At 45.7% G+C, this 14,704-nt stretch overlaps 1 protein-coding gene across 1 annotated transcript; it reads left to right on the top strand.

Annotated features, from left to right (window-relative positions):
* Positions 1 to 6,861: 6,861 nt before the first annotated feature.
* On the top strand, positions 6,862 to 11,202 carry LOC105567623. Its single transcript, XM_012022618.1, has 3 exons — positions 6,862 to 7,064; positions 7,754 to 8,303; positions 9,730 to 11,202. Exons 2-3 carry the CDS (start codon positions 7,774 to 7,776, stop codon positions 10,877 to 10,879), a joined length of 1,680 nt encoding a protein of 559 aa, XP_011878008.1. The 5' UTR covers positions 6,862 to 7,064; positions 7,754 to 7,773; the 3' UTR covers positions 10,880 to 11,202.
* The last annotated feature ends 3,502 nt before the right edge of the window (positions 11,203 to 14,704 follow it).

Below are 14,704 nucleotides of genomic sequence, written 5' to 3'. Positions count from 1 at the left end.
GATACCTGGACGTAAAATATTACGCGAAAACGTTTCGCGTAGACGCGCGAATGCGCTAATACAGCGCGAAAATAAGACGACACGGTGTGCCGCTGCGGTGGGCGTCAAGAGCACGGCGCGGGGACAAAAGCTTTGCGCGACTCGCTGCAAATTACGTCTCGCGCGCGCGCGTGCGTTTGCCTGCAGCTAATTATTATTAAAACAATTGTTAAAACGGCATGCGCATAACTCTCCCGTGAATTTCCCAATGAAATTGTGACATTTTAAAACGTTCCGCGCCGCGTCCGTTAATTATCTGTGCACGTGTATGCGCGGATAATTATGTATGCACGCGCGACGACGCACTCGATGCATCCGCGGCGCGGCGATGATTTGAAGTAACGAACGAATCCAGACAAATATTGTTATTTCCCTCCCGAAGGAGGGAATCTCGTCTTCGCCGGTGGCTGCCCGCGACAATTACCGCGCTCGTAATAAATCGTTAGCAATTAAGGATTTCAATGCGGCGACTCGCGGGGGAGATGCCGCATCCGCGCGCGCGATAAAATTCATCTCCGGGACGCGGCTGTCGCGCGGTTCGCAGCGCGGAAACGAAGACGGTCGGTCGTTTCTCGAGTATCTGGGAGTGACAGCTGTTTTAGGATAACCACGCCGCGAGAAATACAATAACGAAACCCGACGTGTATTCGCCGTATAACGAATAGCCCCGAGTTGGGGCCGTAATATCATAACGAGGTTACACTATAAAGAGTAATAACCGGAAATATATCTGGAAATACGGAAAATTGCGTAGACGGCGGCGCGTGTATAAACCGACCGGGTCGCTGGAATAGTTAAATAACAAGTTTTGATAAGCTCGCGCTCGCATAGACAGAACGGGCGTTGATACCTCACGCGGTGCATGCAAACGAGTCGACTCCATCAGTTAAATTTAATCACCGAGCCTCCTAAACAAATGCCGCGACCGTCCTTTAATACCTCCCTCCGCCTCTACCGTGCATTTTTCATTATTTACTACCGTTAAAGGAAGAAAGTACAGGAAAGTCCCCTATTAGGAGATAGCAGGGTTTCTGCCGAATTAACAGGCATCGTCTATTGGTTTCATCGTGAATTTATTGCCCTTGGAGTGAAATCTGTTTAGCGGAGAATTCATTGTATAGATCGTGTAATCGTTGCGAGTAAAGATTTGTGATTAAACTTTGATGCTGGAAACCTACTATCTCATTATAGAGAAATTTCCTCCGTATTCCAGCCGCTCTTCTGCTTCGCAATTTTAAATAATACATATTTTAAAGTAGTATTCCTTAATTTAAAAAAAAAATTCACCCGGACCTCCAAGTTAATGAAGTTGCGATCGCGAAGGTAACAGATTTCATTAATCCCTTATTTATATGCGGAAATCGAAATGGGAATCCGCGGTAGCGAACTCAAAAAAAATAGAAATGAAAGGTGTTTTCAATCTTTTTTTCGTTTTAATCTTTTTTGCGGCATTTTTTTCTCGCTCGTCGTTCGCGTCGTCTACGAAACTTTCATTAGCGTCCGATTTTGTCAGGATTTTTGAGCGCTGTCGGGAAATGCCGATACGGTGGCGTGGCGCGAGAGAGGGATTTCATTATCAGAGAATATCTTGCGCGCGAGTTTATCAAACGCCATATACCCACGAATCCGCTTCGCTTTTAGTGACGGCCCGCGTCTCTCAAATATCGCGACGTCAGATTTTCTACGACAGATACGATCGACAAATCCGTCCCCATCCCGTCGTATTTGTAATCGAGCGCGTTTCCTCTAATCGCGAGCTCTCGGGGAAGCGCAATGGCAAATTGAGGCAAATGCGATCGACGATACGAAAGTACCGAGCAAGAAAGCAGCTTAGCGACTTCGCGTACGTAACATCGTTTTTTACTCTCTTCCTGGATGTTGCTCCTCGGCTCCCCGCTTGTCATTTAGTTAAAACTTAAGAGCTGATTTATGTACCCCCTTTGTAACACGGCCAAGAATCTAAAAACTTTAATCTTAAGACTCAACTGCTAAAACTTGCCGTGGGCTACCAACAACACATTTAGGGCCGACGCTTTTCAGACGATTTTGTTTTGTTAGGTAACCTTTCTGCAGAGTAAATGCAGAGTAAATAATTGAATATTATATAAGGATAAATGTATAAACCAGCAATTTAAAAATCCCTCATTTTTCGCAAATTACAGTCTAGAGTAATACGGCCAATATTATGAGCCAATAAATCGCCTTAATTATAGACAATAAATTAGATAAATAAATGAATAAATATACAAAGACGTTTCGATTTTGCTTGATCTTCGTCAGCACGGTTAAAAATAAGGGAAAAGACAGTATAATGATGCTATCTTGATTTATAAAAAGACGGGAAAAGGGTACAATTCAGGAAAATAAATTACAAAAATTGTAATTTGTTGCAATAAATAATGAACAGAGCAGGGTCGGAAAAGTATCATATCAGATTGCCTCATAAAAGTATCTAGTTACAGTTGCAGTGTTTTCGCTAAAAATGTAACTAGTTACAGTAGTTACTGAAAAAGTAACGAATCGTTACTTTGCAGTTACTCTCTCTCTCTCTCTCTCTCTCTCTCTCTCTCTCTCTCTCTCTCTCTCTCTCTCTCTCTCGTTCTTGCAGTGAAAATAAAAATAAAAATACGAAATCTGCATTTGAATCGGAAAGCGTCGATAAAGGCGTTTATGCGCAAATGCAAGGTCTGATGCGATCTGTGGAGGTTTAAAATTAAGTAACTAGTAAATTAGTTGCCAGTTATCGGAAAAATGTAACTGATTGTGAGTTAAGTTAAAGTTACCAAAAAGAAGAAGCTGTAACTGTAATTTCGTTACAAGTAACGAGTTACTTCCCAACCCTGGGACAGAGTAAGTTTCAATTCGATCACAAATGTATAAAGGTGTTGCAATATTTTGACATTAACACACGTGAATATGATGTATTATACATTTTGCGTCGAGGATTTATAAGGTAAAAGGAATTGTAATGTTGAAAAAGGCACTTATTTATTAGCACTAGAAATGACAAAACGCGCGCATCGCGTTTAGTAGTAACTGCAAAGCAGTACTGCAAAGAAGTAGTTGTATGCGCAACGTCAATTTAAAATAAAAAGTAATTCATCACTCACTGATACGATTTGCAACGGCAGAGTTGTACATCGCTAACTATCCTATAATAAATAAGCATGAACCATGAAACCTGTAGAGTAGAAACGTACGAGAAGTCGACTGATCGAATTCGATCGTGCACGTAATCCCAATTCTGGACCGGATTGATCTTACTGCGCGATGAGACGGTTGAAATGTTAACAACGCGTCGCGCAAGAAACGAAAATCCTCAATTAGCGTTCCCGTGACGCTCGCGTCCCGGGGAGAAAAATTGCTCTTCCCGACAGCCGTAGGGGGAAAAAAATGGACTCGGTCATCGCGAAAAGCCGGTGCTCCAATTATTCCATTCTCGTCTCGTGGAAGTGCGATTGACATTCCAGAAGAGCACCCTGAACCACCGCCGCCGCCGCCGCCCATATCTGTGCACCACTCCAGGGTGAATTGCCGGTCAGACTTACCCCGGACGAGTGGGTGTCGATGTAACTGTCGAGCGCAAGACAAAGTGGAGTGCTACGGAGGCAGTAAACGGAAGGCACGGGACAGAAAGGACAACGAGGAGAGAAAGAGACGACAGAGAGAGAGAGGGAGGGGAGGGAGAGAGAACGACAAAGAAAAAGGAGCGGGAAGGTAGACGGCGAAATGGAGAGAATGCAGCTATCGCTTTCTCGTCGTGTTTCGAGGGGTTAAGGGGATCTAGGATCTCCCAGGCACAGGAGTGCGGTTACGTGGATCATCCATGCGCTCAGCACTGCTTTTTCCCCCTCCCCCTCCCCCCGCTCCCCGTCCCCTCGCCTGGATCTTCTGTTACGTACGTACAGCGGAAAACTGGGGCGGAGAAAAACAACCAAGCGACGAGGATAAGTGGGAAAAGGCGCGGCGAAAAGGAACAAAAAGGAGACGCGGGATGAGAAATGTGTAATTTAACCCCTTCGCGCACTCACGGGCGAGTTATCGCGCGCGCGGCTGGCCTCTGCTTTAAATTTATGAAGTTTTATAAATCTCTACTTTTTTTTATTAGTAAATATATACTGCGAGATAATTTTGTTTCTTCTTTGTCCCTTTTTTTTCTCCTCCTTTTACAGCAAGACCTTCTTCAGAGAAATCGTTCCCGTTCCTTTACAATCGCGGGCACGTGGAGGGTCGATAATAAAACTTCGCAACGAAGATGATGAATAAAATAATAAAGGATTGAAATAAAAATGTATGAAAATAACGTTGCTTGCGCTCCGTCAGGTCGAGAGACTCTAATTCATTCATTGTTGAGTTGTAAAAGGCGGGGTTCATGGTACCATAAATCCAGCTGTGAAAAGAAAGGAAAGAAGCGTGGCTGCGAAATCGCTTTCGCTGTTAATTAGCGACAGACGTAAGAATGCCTTTATTTCACGGCGAACAACGGGCAAATAAAACGGCGAACGGCTGGTAGATAAAGTCCCGGGTAATTCGTTAATTGGTTACTCGGGCAAGTGCAGCTGAAGCGAAGGATTACTCAACTCCATTAAAGCACACGCAATGATCCGGTCGTAAAACACATACAAAAATATATATACAATATTTTATAGAACAGCGTTTCTCATTACTTCCGTAACAATTCAGGAGAGGGAGGATGGGGGAAATAATTAAATTTCTAAAATTTCTTATACGAATTTTTCTTTAACCAAGCGAAATAGCCACGCTCCACCCTACTGCATTTTTGCAAGGGGGCCTGGCAAAATATTAATTTTACCGTTTTTACGTGTTTTTCGGGACGTCGCGGGACTAAAAAGTTTGAGAAACGCTTATCTAGGCCCTCTTTTTACCGTTCGTTTTATTTCCTTTAAACATTAAAAAATTTTGTATCCGAAATTATATCCACGGCAAATAAATCTCTACAACATTCATAGATACATGTTTCATCTTTTTACATTAATTTCACAGTATTAAATTTACTGTTTGTACGTGTTTTTCGGGACATCGCGGGACTAAAAAGTTTGAGAAACGCTAATCTAGACCCTCTTTTTACCGTTTTATTTCCTTTCAACATTAAAAAATCTTGTATCCGAAATTATATTCGCGGTAAATAAATCTCTACAATATTCATAGATACACGTTTTATCTTTTTTTATCAATTTCACGGACTGTGTCGCTGTCGTTTTCCATTCACAAAATGTGCTCGTTTCATAATATAAAGTGAGAAAAATATTCTCCATACACACGAGGTTATTATTCTCTGTTTCTACTTTTCCGTTAGTAGTGTATTTTCGTTAAAGAGATCAGCGACTATTTATTCTCGCGACGGACCACGTTGCCGGGGTCGGTTACTAAACGACGCGTTTCGCAAATACCCCCGGACCGGCAAAGTTTATAAAGTTCTCGGCTCATTCTCGCGCTTAAACTCTTTCAATTAAACCGCGATAATTGTCCGCGTGCTCGGCGCAATATCTCTTTTTATTGCTCCTCCCGCTGTGCTCAGCGCTCGCTGACAACAGACGTCCTGCTCCTACCTCCGTTCTTCATGGCGGCAGGAAGGTAAACGTGGACTTATGCAGGTAGACCGCGCACCTCGCGAGAGGTCTTGAAGATGGCACATAAAAAGAGAGCGCACTAGAGACCGCAATGGCACAGTATAACTAGCAGGAAAGTGTGTAGAAATACTCAGCGAGAAATGATCGATGTCGAAACGACGTCGAGTCGACGTCAATTAGACGGTGTCGATTCGTCGATCAATGTCGAATCGACGAATCGTTTCTCACTGGGTGCTAGTGAATTAGACGTTCATTTTACTTCATCTCGACTAGAAAATTGAAATCCGCCATTTGTTTCGTTTCGCGTCGATCCCTTCTGCGCATCCGACACTTTCTTGGTCCAGCCAATGACAGAAAACTTGTATGTACGTGTGGTATCAAAGCTACACACATCAACTTACACGTACGTACGCACACATACGCCGCTGGATTTGGACCAGAGACATGGCGGGATACCACGTGATCGGGACCGAGAAGATCAAAGGGCCGACAAAGAGTGAACATACTAATCAATACTAAAGTAATGGTGTCTAATGCGCAAGTTGGTCTCTCTCACTCTCTGCACATGAGACACAGCATCACGGACTATCTCTGTCCTTCAGATCTTGTCTTCAGCTTACTCGTATGAAGACGCTGTATAAGTCTATGGAAGGTAATGACGCCCTCCCTTCTTTTTTCTTCTTTTTCTCGAGCGAACGCGCGTTCGGTTCGCGTCTCCGAACGACTCTTGTAAATCGCTCCGGTGTCAGATAATCCCAGGATTCCACTCGAAACAAACCGCGCTAAGATTATTCGAGGAATGGTGTTAGGAATGCGACCTACTCCTCGTCGTCATTCTTGTTTCTAACCGCGTGGCGGGTTCCGTTAGCCTCGCGTGAAACTGCCTGCATATCGGGAAAAACAACGAAAAATGAGGAGGATACGAGCCGCTGGATATACGAAAGGGACGAAAGGGGGGGGGGCGGGACACGGATCCTACGGAAGCGAGTTATGCATTTTACGCACTTTTGTGGCGCCAGCGTTAATTGTGACGGCGGTTGCAGCGAGAGAAGCCAGTCAGTCCGCCGCTCAGAGTCACCAGGAGAAAATCTCACTCTCCTTCTCCTCGATTCTGGATAAATATTCACGGGGGGGCCCCGTTTTCCACCCCCCTCCCGCGAACGCGAATCGACGAATCCGATTACAGCATTTTTTCCTCCCTTTTTTTTCATTTTGTTTTGTAAACGTACGCGCCCGCGCACGTTTACTCGTTATGCAATCGGCGCGATCGTACGTACGTCCGAGCGGATGAGTATTTTTTTTTTTTTTCCGATCGCCGCCGCGCTCGTTATCGCCGACAACTCTGAATATTATCGCCACGGCGAGAGAACGTGTCCTCAGTTGGAAATTCCAGTGAGCATCAGTGACGACGGGACGTAATACCAGACGCACCAGGTACTTCTACATTCCTTTTAATCCCGCGAAAGACCGCTTTCGCGCTCCCCTCTTTTATCATTCACAAAGCTTTCATGCGATATTCATCTTTCTGCCAAATTTGTATTAATTGTTCATAAAGCGTACGCGAACGCCCCGAATTTTTCATCAGCCGCACGCGATTCGCGCGATCTCGCGTTTTTAACCCTTCTCGGTCACTTTTCAAAGTCCGACGTTTTGGCAAAACGCATTTTTTTTTCACATTGTGGCGAGATACAAATCTCGACCCTCCCTTTTCGGCACTAAAAATCTACTTCCAAAGGTTCCTCCCTTATGAACCGGAAAACCTAATTAAACAGAGAAAATATTCGAGCCCCCGGCGGGAGAGGTAAAAATCGCTTCTTTATTCAGGACCTCCCAGGCCCCGGCGCGTTGACTCGTGCTGCGAAAACTAACAAGACGACCGAAGACTTTGCGAATCACGGAACGTTAATTCCCGCTCCCACCCCTTCCCGCCAATTTTCCAATTTTCACTTTTCTCCCGGGCGTGAAAGAGAGACGGGAACGATTTTTCCGAATAACCGCCGGATCTCCTGGGCCGCCTCGGAGATATGAGGCGTGCCGGTCCTTCCGCCCCGACAGGATTCATGCGCCGATTTATGCGCACGTCCGAAAAGATGATCGTTCGTATCCATTTCTGTCCTCTCCAGGAGCACGGTGACGCGAATCGATGTCGTCCACGATTCTGATACTTTCCGGTCTGTTGCTCTCGTTGATATCAGGATCAACGAGAGCAGCAGAGGACGAGCAGAGGACGTATGGCCTTCCGTGGCAACAAACTCTCCGATATTGGTGGAAAATATACAACGCGTACAGCGAGGAGGTGTCCCTCGGTTACTGCTGGGCGAGCTATTTGCTCAAGATAAGCACCGAGTCGCCGACGAATCTGTCCATCGGATCGACCTCCGCGGAGGATCCATTTCCGCGAGACGTGGCAGCCGATGCGGTGGCGCCGATCCTCGGGGTAGGAAGGCGTCTGCGAGAAAAACGCACGCTCGCGGGATCCGTTGTTACCGAGCCCATGAACCATCCTGGCGAACGCCGAGTCGCCGCGCGATCGAGGACGATTCAAAGGCGAAGGAGGTGGACGGCGAGCGAAACCAGGCGAGCCTCCGGAGCCGTGTCGAATTATACGAAATGGAATAGGAAAATTGACGAGAACGAAAGAACTGCGCCGATCGATTATTACCCGGGGAGAAGGTAAAGACATCGCTTTCGCGAATAAAGTTTTCGTTAATGTTTTCCGATACTGTGTAGCTCGCCACGATGGAGATTACTTGTAAAAGTTTTCCGTAAACTTCGCTTCACGGCGCGCGATCTATGGCCCGGTTTCACCAAACGTCGCTTAACTTTAATCTTAGTAACCTCGCCTGCGGATTTTTATAGTCTAATTTCTCCGTACAATGCGACTCTGCCATGTACCCGGCAAAGTATTGGGCGCCTCTTACTGTTCTGCAAATTTGGATATGCTACAAGTTATATTCTATACTTTCTGTCTTTTTCCGAAACTGTCACCGAGTTTCGTATATTAATTGCGTTTTAGTTTCGACCGAATTTTTATCTATTAAAAATTTCTGCGAGTCAAGGGCCACTTTACTAGAAATGTCTGGCGACCAATGTATTGTCTATATATTTTTTGCTTATTTGCGATTTAAATATTTGTCAATCAATTGAGTGAGGCTTATTGTCGCCAGTGGTAGTTAAACACGGGGAAGTTCTTTTTAAAAGTCGACCAAACTGGCATAAAAGTGATATACATATATTTAAGTTACAACGTTTCGACCTCTTAATCGGGTCCTCTTCAACTAAAATCTGGGAACATTTTTTAAAAGTACAAACCGCAATGCACGAACTCGTTCTGTTTCGGCGTAAAATGAATTTGTTGAGTCAACATTAGGTGCGTTCTTCTCCTTTGTAACACATACTTATGTACTAAAAGTCCCTTTCTTTGTATTGCGGTTTGTACTTTTAAAATACGTTCCCGGATTGTGCTTGAAAAGGACCCGATTAAGAGGTCGAAATGTTGTAACTTAGGCCCGGTTTCACCAAACGTCGCTTAATCTTAGTTTAATTCATGTTTGTCTCTTTCTAGTAGCAATTGGAAAGAGACAAAGAACAAAGTACGCCAAGCTTAAAGTTAAACATTGGTAAAACCAGACCTTAAATATATATCACTTTTATGTCAGTTCGGTCGATTTTTAAAAAGAACTTCCCCGTGTCTAAATATATGTACTGATCACCGAACATCTGTGTTGGCTCTTAATGCCCGATCTTTAAGATTAATATATTTGTTTTATTCGTACAGAGCCTTAATACTTGATAATTTCTTTTTTTTAATCTCAGTTTAATTCAAGTTTGTCTCTTTCCAGAGTAACAGTTGGACAGAGACAAAGAACGAATCAGGCTGACTTTAAAGTTCAGCGACGTTGGTGAAACCGAGCCTATAAATTTCTTTAAATTTCCGATAGCGTGAACGTAAGAACGTCAATTCATTTTTTTTTTCGCCGCGACGCGCTTCCGTCGTATAAATTTCACCTTTCCCGCCAGACGTTAAGCTGAAGATATGATATTATCGCGTTAGCTCAATCCCTTTAGCCGCAAAGTGACACACGTGCGAAAATTTCAGACGGCGAGCGCTCCTGTCGATCGTGCCGGAACTTTCGCGGGAGGCTCCACGAGACGGTCACGAGCTTTCATCTCGCGGGAGCAGTTCGCGCGTCGTTAATCCGACGCCTAATCCCAGGGACGAAGACAAAGTCGATTTCGGATCGGCGGCGCCGGGGGCGGAGGATTCGCGTCGTAAAGTTTTACGTTCGCTGACGAGCCATCGTGACTCTTCCGTCGAGGACGCTTTCGCGTCGCGTTCGTTTTCACTCCAAGTTACCCGTGGAGGATCAGCGGGCAACCGACGGTTTCCCTTTCGACGGTATTCGTCGTCGGAAAAAGGAGATTCAAGAGTAGACGAGACGTTATCCGATCCCTGGACGCCGCAGGAGGATCCCGCAGGACGCCGAGTCCCTTTAAACAACGGCGGAAGTTCCTCGGCGCCGTCGCAGCGGCCTCGCACGAGTGTCGTAAAGTTGATGGATTTCGGGGGAAATTCGTCGTGCGATCCGACGATAAATTCGAGGACGCCTCGACGAAAGCCCGAGGAATTATCCCGCGATTCGCTTTTATCGCCTCGGGGCGGAAGCGCCATTGCCGAACGATCGTTTCCTCAGTCTCCGGGAAGTGGAGAAGGAGCTGTTAAAAGGGACGCGCTCTTGCAACTCAAAACGGTCAGCGGAAGCGACACGGGGAAGCGACACCCTCGGCGACGCGGAGCGGCGGAGAGCTCGACGGACGCGACGATACATCCGCTCTTTTCGTCGGAATTCAGGCGGACGCGCCAACAAGTGCTCCCCGAAAATCGTGGCGACCCGACAACTCCGCAGAAATCGAGAGAGGAGGACGACGACCCCGTCCGAACCGCGCGTTCGTTATCTAACGTTGGACAATTTGTCGAAGCTGACGAGAACTCGGCATCGACCCGTTCGACACTGAGCGCCCTGCAAGATTCTCGAAATCCAGTTCAATTTGCCGCCCAGTACTTCGAGTCTATGCGTTCATTTATCGTCTCTATTTTCAGGACATTGGGAATGTTTGTTCAGGTAGGTCGGCAGGTCATGGACGCCGTACAAACGAATGCGGGCCTCACTTGTACGACGGACTACTTGCGGACGAAATTTGTCACTTGGCTAGCGACAGAAAGTGACGAAAAACTTGAGAAACGTTAACGTTATTTCTCTTCTAAATCTTCGAGCACTCGGACTCGAAAGCTGATGTCGTTTAATAAGTCTGTAAAAGGAAAGATCCACGATTTCGTAGGCGTGTTTGTTGATACATGACAAATTTTCACTTCTACGAACTAAAACTACGTCGCCCGATAACTCGCTTATCGAGACACTTCGATCCTTATTTGTTAAATTTACCTAAGTCCTTCGAACTTATACATATGTTAAATTTACGAAGATTTCGTTTTGTATCGCGACGAAATTGTTCATATTTACACTGCTTGCGCGGATTAAAGCATTGGCATAAAAATAAACTGAGCTCTGATCCAAAGTATAAAATTTCCAATAATATTTAATGCGCGTATCTCGAATTTTAATTTATCCCGCACACGCGTACAAATTTATATACCCTTTATTGATATTAAAGAGGAGCAGTCGATCGGTGTCGGCGCCAATCCGGTAAGATGTTCTAGGCATTTTTACGGCGCCCTTTAATCTACCATGATACATTTACGTCGCGTGTGGATTCCGCGGTGCGTCCCGCATTACCCTAATGATACACCTGCAACGCCGCAAGCGCTAATTACTCACCGGAATCGCAATTAAGAAGGTCGAGCGATCCCCAGAAACAGATGTCCCCTGTTGATGGAGGCCCATCGCGAATGAATTTTTGATGCCACCTGTTGCTATCGTTGTCTTTCTCCGCTCAAAGTCTCCTCCTCTCTTCGTGCCGCTGCTAATACAACGATTATTACACCTGTGACGCTGTAAGAGCGACGCGATCGGCAACGACGTTCAAAGTGCCGCGAATGAGGCTTCCGTCGGGAGCAAAAAGGGTACGTCAAATATGTTCGACGCGAGAGTGTCGAGAACCGCGGAACAGAAATCTGGATTTGTTATTATTGCACGGATACAACACGCTCTTTCGTTTTACAGTTAATTGGAAGAGGTGTCATTTTTTTTTTCGGTTGGAGGCCGACAGACTAATAATAATTTTCTATGACAATTTTGTCTCTCGCCTCTTCCGGCTCAGTAAACCGCGCGCCGATTGTGGTCTCGCAACACGGGTTTTTTTTACTTGCGACGCTAATCGAGGCGAATGCGCGGTATTGGAATTTTTCAATAGAGAGATTTTCATTACTTCCAACGGAGATATTAATGGATATAGGGACAAGCCTGTGAGAATTGTCACGAAATGATTTGGATCTCTCGCGGTAGTTCCTGCGGCAGACGGAGTCGCGCTTGTGAAAGGGTTAAAGCACTGTAAACAGGAACGGGGGAGGGTAGATCAATCACGAGGTAACCGTGGGCGGTCGTAAAGAAAGGGTGTATGTGAAAAGCGTGGACGCGGGTATAAAAGGCGCGACAAAATGGGGCCGGTTAATTATGTAGGTGACCGAAATACGCGCCTTCTTTCATTCATTCACGCTGGCGGATCAGTTTGACGAGCGGACGCTTGATAGGAAAAGGGCGAGGAAAAAGAAAACTTGACTGGAGTCTGTTTCCACGGATGAGCTAGACGCCATCCAACTCGTCACGTCGCGCTTTGTGACACGACAGGTCAGATCATTCATAGAGAAATTCACTATTAAGAAGTCTCTTAAACAGCTTCACAAAGGGGTCGTCTTTACGTTACTAAGGAGACTGCTCTGGATTATAAGGAGAGGTCAGAGAGAAAATGAGAGAGAGAGAGGGGGGGGGAGAGGGAGAGAGCTCGACGCTTTGGAAGCGTCGACGGAAGCCTATTTTCGTCCGCTTTCAACGTGCTTATCCGGTATCTCGCGCGATTCCACGTCGCTCTATTCATAACGAGAGTGCCCTATCAACGGGAGTGAATCCCCGAAGAAAGCGCGATACAGCCGCCGACGCGAAGAGTCGGCGTGCTCATAAATATTTAATTCTTAATCACGCCGGATGGCTCGTGAGCCTGCAGTGGCCATCCTCGCGCAGGTGGATTGGGACCCGTCCTAGGGGGCCGGGGTATGCAGGGACAGAAGGATCCCATCCTCTTTCTCGCAGTGGCGATTATTAACTGGGCCCCGAGAGTGGTCTTCGACGCATCTCGACTCTTACGAGACGGAGAAACGGAGCGCGTTTACATTATAATCGCGCGAGAACGTGATCGAAATCAGGCGATGTGTCCAGGAGCTTATGCGATTACGCCTTGTCTGCGTAAACTTAATGAGGAGATTGCGTTCCCCCTCGCGGCGACCATTCGGCACAACTAAACCAGCGGGAACCGAAAGAGGTCGCGTAACATTTTGAAATTGAGTCAACAATGGGTTCCAAGATCTAAGTGTTAAAAAAAGTATCTTCTCCAATGAATACTCGCTCTGAGGAGCCGCCGTTTCGGGGCGAGGTAGCATAAAACCTACGGAAACTTTTATATTACGCTCGTAAAACAGTTCTCTTGTCCTCCGCAATTTTCGATCTACAATTTTCTCGCGCACGCGGCCTTTCCGTTCCGATCGACTCGACTGCCTCCGTTCTCGTGAGCCTGCAAATTCTCGCGTAGCGGATCATCGTAGTAACGCCCGCGGGAATTACGGATAATTACTTTCGCACTGAGAAATCTATAATGCGTCACTGTTTTCAGGGGCAAAATTAGATACACGCGGGTTCCCGGCGGATGAAACGCTCGCAAAGTGCTTTCCGAACTCCCAAGCGTTTTAGATAAAAGCTGCACCTTATTTGTACCCCGGGGGCACCTTCGTACCACCGCCACATTCATATTACCCAAGTCCGAATTATGAGCATACCAGCGCGAAACACGGACTCTCCTCCTCTCCTATATAATCGAATAAATTTTGCTCACCTCCCTCTCGCCCGCGGGAAAAAGACCGTCGAAGAGGAGGACCGTTGGAAGATCATCATTACGCAACAGGAGTACTGGGTAGATGTCGGGATGCGCGATAAGAGCTGCGAAATCTCGAGTCGACAAAGTCCGTGGCATTATCATCATCATCTTGGACAACAACGCCGAATGCGGTTTTCCCCAGAAAGTAGCGAAGAGAGCGGTATAGAAGATACAGCCATTTGCGCATCTGTTGCAAGCGGAGAGGATGAGAGAGCGAGGAAAGAGATATAATTCGATCCTACCACGCCAAGCGAATCTCCCTCACGTCATATAACTACCTCCGTGACGATTTAATCCTATATATCGGATCTTTCCTGTATCGAACATATCCCGGTATCCAACTGCCGCTAAAATGGACAGGCTGGGGACTAGCCGTGCGCGCGTGGTTGTGTATGGAATTATAAATAACAGAGATACGTAATGAAACAGAATGAGCGAACTATTCGAGCTCAGTTCGAATTTAAATTGGAATGGTGAGACGCCCGCGTAGAGAGTAGGGAAAAGTCCAGGTTCAAACCCTGGCTGAGGTGATATTTTTCGCAATAAGTTTTCTGTATTAAAACATTAGCTGGTTAATGTCGAGTAATTATTCGACATTAACCAGCTAATGTTTTAATACAGAAATTGTTTATTGCTTGATTATACTGTTATTTATTACTGGCAACTTGAAGAGATTTCTATGTTTAAATTGGAACTGTTCGAGAACTTCGAATTCTGGTGGGTCAAATACAAATCAAATACAGGGTGTACTAAAACCACCCTGTACATTATTAATATTACAAAATCATGTTTTTCGTTAATGAGCGAAACGGGTCGTGTTAATAAGTACATCAGCGTGTTAACATTCGATCTACTAACAATTATATTGTTGATTAAAAATGATACTTCAACTATTCGATTCGGTTTAATTCAATTAACGTGGATTAGGATGTGATTTTGTTGATTTGGATTCGAGAAAAGAAATTAAATGC

This window comes from Vollenhovia emeryi, unplaced genomic scaffold (genome assembly GCF_000949405.1).
Source record: "Vollenhovia emeryi isolate VEMERY1.0 unplaced genomic scaffold, V.emery_V1.0 DF939136.1, whole genome shotgun sequence".
Taxonomy (NCBI): domain Eukaryota; kingdom Metazoa; phylum Arthropoda; class Insecta; order Hymenoptera; family Formicidae; genus Vollenhovia; species Vollenhovia emeryi.
Note: the sequence above shows the minus strand (reverse complement) of the source record. Positions and strands in the feature narration are given on the sequence as shown.

What these genes read in the sequence shown, in the direction of transcription:
- LOC105567623 (XM_012022618.1), top strand. Translation starts at nt 7,774, where the DNA reads ATGTCGTCCACGATTCTGATACTTTCCGGTCTGTTGCTCTCGTTGATA. An exon ending in GATTATTACCCGGGGAGAAG is followed by an intron (nt 8,304 to 9,729) that starts GTAAAGACATCG and finishes CGAAAATTTCAG; the next exon opens with ACGGCGAGCGCTCCTGTCGA.